The sequence below is a fragment of the Aptenodytes forsteri genome, unplaced genomic scaffold (assembly GCF_000699145.1).
Source record: "Aptenodytes forsteri isolate BGI_AS27 unplaced genomic scaffold, ASM69914v1 Scaffold187, whole genome shotgun sequence".
Lineage (NCBI taxonomy): Eukaryota > Metazoa > Chordata > Aves > Sphenisciformes > Spheniscidae > Aptenodytes > Aptenodytes forsteri.
The window spans coordinates 62,086-69,338 of NW_008794084.1; the positions used below are offsets into that span (position 1 = coordinate 62,086).

A 7,253-nucleotide genomic window follows, 5' to 3' on the forward strand; every position below is an offset into this window, starting at 1 on the left:
GAGTAGCGCTGCCCCGTGGGGCCAAACCGGCCCCGGCCCTGGCCCCGGGAGTGGGATCGGCCGGGCTGACTCCCCACCTTACCTTCCTTTCAGCCCCGAAGCACAGGGCGTGATCAGCGGCGCCGTGTTCCTTATCATCCTCTTCTGCTTCATTCCCGTGCCCTTCCTGAGATGCTTCGTGGAGGAGCAGTGCGCGGCCTTTCCTCACGACGAGGTGAGGCTCAGCTGGTGCTGGGAGCGGGGCGGGCACGGGCGGGGAGCGGCCACCGGTAACCGGCCACCGGTAACCGGGGTCCTGTTCTCTGTCCCGCAGTTCGTAGAGCTCATCGGTTCCCTCCTTGCCATCTGCTGCATGATTTTCCTGGGCTTTGCAGATGACGTTCTGAACCTGCGCTGGCGCCACAAGCTCCTTCTTCCTACCATGGCTTCCCTCCCACTGCTCATGGTTTACTTCACCAACTTTGGGAACACGACCATTGTAGTGCCTAAGCCCTTCCGGCTGCTGCTGGGCATGCACTTGGACCTGGGTAAGTTACGAATTGCCAGGAGCCATCATCCCAGCGGGGAGCGATCGGCGGAAGGGGGTCACCTGACAGCACTCTGTGCTGCAGAGGGAGCGTATGAAGGATTTGCTCACGTAACCAGCGAGAGGGCACAGCTAAATATTAGGTTGGAAAGAACACCCAGAAACCCAGCATCCAGCCATGCGCAGATAGGCATCAATCATTTTTTCAGCATTCTGGCAATACAGTTGAGCGCCAGGTGCACACGGCACTCGGCTGCTGCCACTGGCATGACCGAAGGACAGAAACAGAGCGCTACAGCCTGTGTCGCAACAGTTTGCTGCAGTTGCCGCGTTGTACATAGGCGTACACGTGATGGCCGAGTCACGGGAGATTTATTAGTAAGCTACTGCTATCAAAACTCACCACGATCGCTAGGTAATGGATTGCTGTACAAAGCAGGAAGCCAGAGCTTCGGTGAACTGGGCCGGGGCCTGCTTCGCCTATGAATGCTAAAGCACTTGGCTCGCTCTGATCTGCAGGTATCCTCTACTACGTGTACATGGGCATGCTAGCAGTGTTCTGCACTAACGCCATCAACATTCTCGCTGGAATTAATGGCATTGAAGCAGGGCAGTCTCTGGTGATAGCTGCTTCCATTATCGTATTCAACATGGTAGAGTTAAACGGTAAGGAAGATAACCTATATGTTTACCGGTGCAAAAAGCAAAGATAGAGTCCTAGGTTTCAATATCTGGTATTACTAAAAATCAGCCAGTCCTGTCTTACCACAAACGCATTCTTTTTTCTTTTCTCTATAGGGGATTATCGAGATGATCACATTTTTTCTCTCTACTTCATGATTCCCTTTTTTTTTACCACGCTGGGGCTGTTTTACCACAACTGGTAAGAGGATGGACGTTCAGAGTTTCTTCAGAAACCTTTGCCTTTACTTTCTCCCCTTTCAAACAAACAAAACCACTTACTGACGTGCAGGTGGGATGCTGGAGCATAGACAGGCTTCTTGCCAGAAACAAGAGTGCGAAGCATCGATGCACGGGTAGCTTTTCTTTTTATTAGAACAATTCCAGTCACACCGGCTCACCAAAATGCATAGAATACGCTCCCTCACATGTCTCTCTAGCCGTTTTTTCATACCGTATTCTCTGCGAGTCGAGTTGTGTGTCACAGTCCCGCAGTTCTTGGCATCAGTACCTGCAATTGTTTGTTTTTACTATGTAGATTTGCTGCGGTTCCCTCTTGGCCCCTAACCTGCCACGCGTGAATACATTCAATGGTTATAAAGTCACTTTCACAGCAACAGCGACATGACAGACCTTTGCTTTTCTGCCCTGGGGACTGCAGGTACCCGTCTCGAGTGTTTGTTGGGGACACCTTCTGCTACTTTGCTGGCATGACCTTCGCCGTGGTGGGGATCTTGGGGCACTTCAGCAAAACAATGCTGCTTTTTTTCATCCCGCAATTGCTCAACTTCCTCTACTCATTGCCTCAACTCTTCCACGTCATTCCTTGTCCCCGTCACCGGCTGCCGAGGTAATGTACCCGAGCGGCCTATAACGGTACCACAGATTGTGCCTTTTGTCTCCAACACCAAGTGAGCCAGGTGGTGATAGGTGCTCTTTCTAAAAGCCATCAAAGTAAGTTTTCCAGTTAAAAGTTAGCTGGCTCACTCTGCCAGCTACGGTCGAGCTTCACAGAGTAGAGGCTTCTCAAAGAAGTTAACTTTTCCGAGCACCCCACCCCCACAGATACAGAAGAGTGATTTTTAACCATGTAAGAATATTATTACTCTCAGCTACAAGGGCGAGCGAAATTGATACAGGCCGCTTTTAAGGCTGTTGCAGCAGGATCTGCTAAGATTTCATAGTAGCAAACATTCTGTGGCACTATGCCATGTCAGCGACTGTCTCTGCAGATGTTAGATTCTATTTTATTTTGAAAACTGTACAGCTTTATGCACGTATTGGGGGTGCGGTGGGGAGGAATCTCTTCCTGACTCTGGTGTCAGGTGTCTGGTGCCGACACCTCTGACAACAGGTGTCGGCAGCTGTTGTTAAGCGTCTCGGATTCTTCTCGCTTTTTCCGCCACTGGATTTCTTTCTCAACTACTCAGCTAGGGACCTAAGTCTGCTTGCGTAGGGATATCTCTGTCTCCTTGCTCTATCCCAACTAAAATTTTAATGTTTCTTTTAGGCTCAATCCTAGTACAGGGAAGTTGGAGATGAGCTACTCCAAATTCAAAACTAAGAGCCTGTCTGCCCTGGGAACAAACATTCTGAAGGTAATAGCCAAAAAACATTCAAAATCCAGACGCATTTTGAGGCGGTGATCAAACGCGAGACGAACAGGATGGGAGGGAATCCAGAACTTCTGGGTTCACTTGTTATTTCCTGGCTCAAATCCAGAAGAAAATACTCTTCTTAGTCCGTCACCATCCCTCGCAGTCACTCCATTGCGTTAATAATCAATCTTTCAGAACAACCACACGTAGCAGCGTTCCGGGACCATTATAAGCCTGTCCTGTCTTTTTAGTAAGAGCAGGAGCCAGACTTTAGGGATGGTACAGCAAAAGGGCTCTTGAGCAAAACCAGCCAGTGAGCGCCAAACGATCCTGGTGAAATAGCATGCAGTATTTCTTTCCCCAGGCAGTCAAGATCTTGCACATAGTAGATGTGAGGAGTGGAACGGATGAAGATGGCGAATACACCGAGTGCAATAATATGACACTTATTAACTTTGTCATAAAGCTGATTGGACCCACCCACGAGCGAAATCTCACTCTCCTGTTGCTACTCATTCAGGTCAGACAAACGGTTCCTTCAGTAGAAAGATGTACTCTGCAGTAGAAACAGATCCAAGTCGGTCTCAAGAGTTTCAAGAGGCAAGTATAGTATTGTGCTCTTCACACAAGATGCAGTTGAGCTGTGGAACCTGAGGAGAATCGCAGATTTACACAGCTCAAGGAGTAAACACATCCCTCCCCTCTCTCTTCCCCCCTCCCCCCCTGCCCCGGTTCCTTGAGAGCTAATAAATACCAAGTCCCTAGGTTAGCTTGAGAAGATTCCCAAGGCACGAGTCGTTGGATGCTAGAAAAAAAGACATGAGGAAAGCAGATTGCCTTGTCGCTCTGTCCCCATTCAGCCTTTTTCCATGTTCCTGGTTTTAAGTCATACCAAATAACAGTCCTGGAGTTATCTCCAGCTGGTGGACTTGCATAAGCGTGGCACGCAGCTCAGTGGTATCTGGAATCTGAGCGGGATGCGGGAGCGCTTTGAAGCAACTTGGAGCGCAAGGATAGGAGCGCAAGGATAACATGCCTCACAGATACCACCGCTACTTCTATTCAGCACATGAACTCTCATGCATAATGTAGTAGAGATGCCACTTTTGGAAAGGCCGGCCTTGCTTAGTTGCCCACAATAACATTCTTTTTTCATCCTCAGATCAAAGATAAGAGATTCTTACTAGGAAAGAGAAGAGACATTTAGCCAAATTCCCATTCGGGAGGAAGGACTACCAACGAACAAAACAAACCTAGAGACCGAACAGGGCTTAGGCAGACTACATCGGGGATGGGAGAGGATGGGAAGTACATACCACTTGATCTTGAGCCCAGTCACAGCAGAGAAGTCTTGGCGCCTTCTTGTAAGGATGCCAAATTGCAGCTTTGACACGAGGTATTTTCCATAGGGTTTATGTTATAATACAGGCTCCTTAATAAGGAAAGAATGGTTCCCAACCATTCATCTTGTCCACTCGTTCTCACAGTGTAACTGTGCGCAGGCACATGCAAGAAATCCCCCACAGATAGCTACGATGCTCAGAGAAAGAAACAAGGCCTTTGGCTAGACTTCTGCCTTTCATCTTTCTATACCTAAAACACTTTAGCCTAAATGTTGTTATTTAGTGAAACGAGGCATGCTGGAAAGCGTAGCAAGTCCATCGGGAAAGGAGGAATCTGCCAGCCTTAAACTATTTAACGTTTCTGTTCTCCGTCTGATTTTTACCTAGGTCCTGGGCAGCATGATTGCCTTTTCAATCCGGTACCAACTAGTGCGCTTGTTTTACGATGTCTGACTCGGCTGTCAGGGAGCAGGGGAAAGAGTTTTAACTGCCAGTCAATTTTCTCCAGTTGCTGACCAAATGATTCAACTGACCTTGCTTCGGCCCTCTGAGAACCTCAGGACACCTGTCAAAACACAGCTCTGCGTGGGCCAATCTTGAACCGTAATCATCTTCCCCCCCCCCCCCCGCCTTGCAGAGAAGGCTTTTGTCCAATTCTGCTAATAGAAAAGATTCACTGCTACTGGGACATCATTGTTACTGGGAATACCTTTCAGAGGGGAAGTAAATGACCCAAATGTTTACTCACAGTACTTGGAGAAAGTGGGAAAGATGAAATCTCTATACATCTAACAAGCATGTTACTGTTCCCAGAGAGAGAGAGAGAGAGAAAAAAAACAGGAACTTCAATTTCTGTGAGACTCTGTACAGCAGAACAAGTAAACCAGAATCCTCTCCTGGCTTCTCCAATCCTGTCTTTGGTCCATGGACGTAGAGTAACATGTTATAAAGCATATCCAAAACTCAGAGCGCTCCGAGAATAAAATAACTCATGGTACCCTTTCCCCTTCAGTGCTTTGCCTCAAGAATATTGACGCGCAGTGAAACTAGGTTACACGATCCATCTCTGTGGCCTTCTACCCTGCTAGGGGGCTGATCATTTCTGCAGTAGGCTCCCTCCTCTTTCACAGCTACCGGGAACGTTCCCACCGAAGGGCTTTTATTTCTGAACATCTTTATCATCTGCCTTCCTTTGTGGAATAGGACACATCTGGAACAGGCTAGCAGAGTAAGGATTGCTGTGTCCTTGCACGATAGAGGACATCAGTAAAAAGCCTTAGATTAACGTGGAACTAAGAGCCTGCAGGCTGCAATTACCTTTTCCTCAAATACAGATCATTGTTTATGTAGCAGTATCTGGCACCATAGTTCACCACAGAATTGCTACCTACCTGACAGAAAAACATGTAACAGCCATTGGAGTACCAGGTTAAAGAGTCTGCGTGAGATTAACAGGAGTGAAAAGCGGAATAACGCAACAGCAAAGACAGGGACGCTGAGATGGGCGACAGCAGAAGTTGCCGAGTCCGGTACCTTAGTAGATGTGAGGCTGCTGCACTTCCACACACCCAAGTCCAGCCAGTAGTGAGGCTGGGAACGTATTCCCAGTAGGCAAAAATGCACATGTCCAGCAACACTGATCAACACAGAAAACACACAGCACTCAAATGTGAATGGTACAAGTGGCCGAATCCTCTTCCTCCTCTCCAGCTGATCAGTTTGGAAGTCTGCTAGTAGAGTGCATCCATATAAACATAGATGCGTATACAACGCACACAAACATGAATCCCTTCGGTAGCTGGCCTTCAACACTCAGTCTGTCCGCTAACTAGCCACTGGATTTCCTGGCACCGGGGCATATGAACACCTGAGGTTCACAGTACTACTCTACTTGCTCTTACTCAGATCTTCTCACTTGGAAAGGGAGAGAGGGAGAAATTAATCTCTCTACTAGCTGTTCCAGGCATATGGCCTTCCCGTAGCCAACTCGGATGCCCGCCCCATTTTCTCCAGTAAGCTGGCTTAAACCTAGCTCCAGTAAGCAACCTGCCGACCCCAATCTATCCCCTATCTGGTCCTGGATACCTGGCTCCAAAGCCCATTATCCTACTCGCTCGCTAGTCTGGCTCGCTCGCCAGCAATCACACACACTGGCACTCCACCCTAGCCGTAGCCCCCCTCTACGCATGCTCCAGTCTTCCCATTTGCTGGTACCACGTATACACTGGCCCCTTTGACCTGTGGCCTGATGCCAGTTGCTGGCGCTTAGACCGCCAGACGTACATAGGCCTGCAGGGCAGTCAGTCCCCTCACCCCAGAAGAAAACTAGAAATGGAGTTTAGTGAGACAGGACAGACTGCAGAGATAAAGGCTACCAACCGGCAACATGTTCACACACGACCACCTTCTTCACCCTGCTTCTCCTTCCACGTTCCCATGCTTTTTCCTCCCAGTCCACCTTGACTCCTTCCCCACCTTTGGTGCTTCCCTTAAACAACCCATAATACATCTCATGCATTCCCACAGTCCCCTGAAAAGGCTCTCCCAGTAGGTTTTACGCAGCCCCGAATGCTCATCCCCCGTATGCCACCGTAAGCCCATTACCCCTCCAGGTGGGATCCTCCTCAGTCTGCAGGCATCCCAGGAGCCCCTCTGCCTCACTCGGGAGGGGAGCCAAGCCAAGACTGGGGCCTGGGCCCAGGGGCCGACCCCACTCTTCAGAAAGCTCTGGGAGCAGCCCTGCCAGGGCAGCATCACGCTGGTTCGGTCATCGGAGCGTCCCATCTATTGTCACTCCTCCGCCCCTTTGGGTGACCGTGACCAGCCCTTACTCACATAATCTAAGAGGTGACACAGTCAGAGCTCCTTACACAGAACTGATCTCGAAGCGTTACCCCATCCCGTCAGGAGTACTGGCGCTCCCACAGTAGGTGCTTTGGCTGCCCACGGGTGGATGGGAAGCACGAGAGGCTCTCTGCGTGACTCGTCTGCTCTAGTCCCGAGTGCAGCCAGCAGAGGCCCACCGCTGCAGTGTGCCCGGCCCCTCCGCTGCCAGCACACCGGCCGCAGCTCCCTGACGAGCAGGAAGGCCCGCCACCGCGCGAG

At 49.9% G+C, this 7,253-nt stretch overlaps 1 protein-coding gene across 1 annotated transcript in view; it reads left to right on the plus strand.

The window, feature by feature from the left end:
- Nucleotides 1-5,149, plus strand: part of DPAGT1 (dolichyl-phosphate N-acetylglucosaminephosphotransferase 1) — a 5,611-nt gene extending 462 nt beyond the window's left edge. Inside the window, exons 2-9 of the mRNA XM_009273586.1 lie at nucleotides 94-214; nucleotides 314-527; nucleotides 1,046-1,192; nucleotides 1,325-1,409; nucleotides 1,869-2,057; nucleotides 2,718-2,805; nucleotides 3,170-3,325; nucleotides 4,536-5,149. Coding sequence (XP_009271861.1) covers nucleotides 94-214; nucleotides 314-527; nucleotides 1,046-1,192; nucleotides 1,325-1,409; nucleotides 1,869-2,057; nucleotides 2,718-2,805; nucleotides 3,170-3,325; nucleotides 4,536-4,601 — 1,066 coding nt within the window. The 3' untranslated portion in view covers nucleotides 4,602-5,149. The remainder of the gene's footprint in view (nucleotides 1-93; nucleotides 215-313; nucleotides 528-1,045; nucleotides 1,193-1,324; nucleotides 1,410-1,868; nucleotides 2,058-2,717; nucleotides 2,806-3,169; nucleotides 3,326-4,535) is intronic.
- The last annotated feature ends 2,104 nt before the right edge of the window (nucleotides 5,150-7,253 follow it).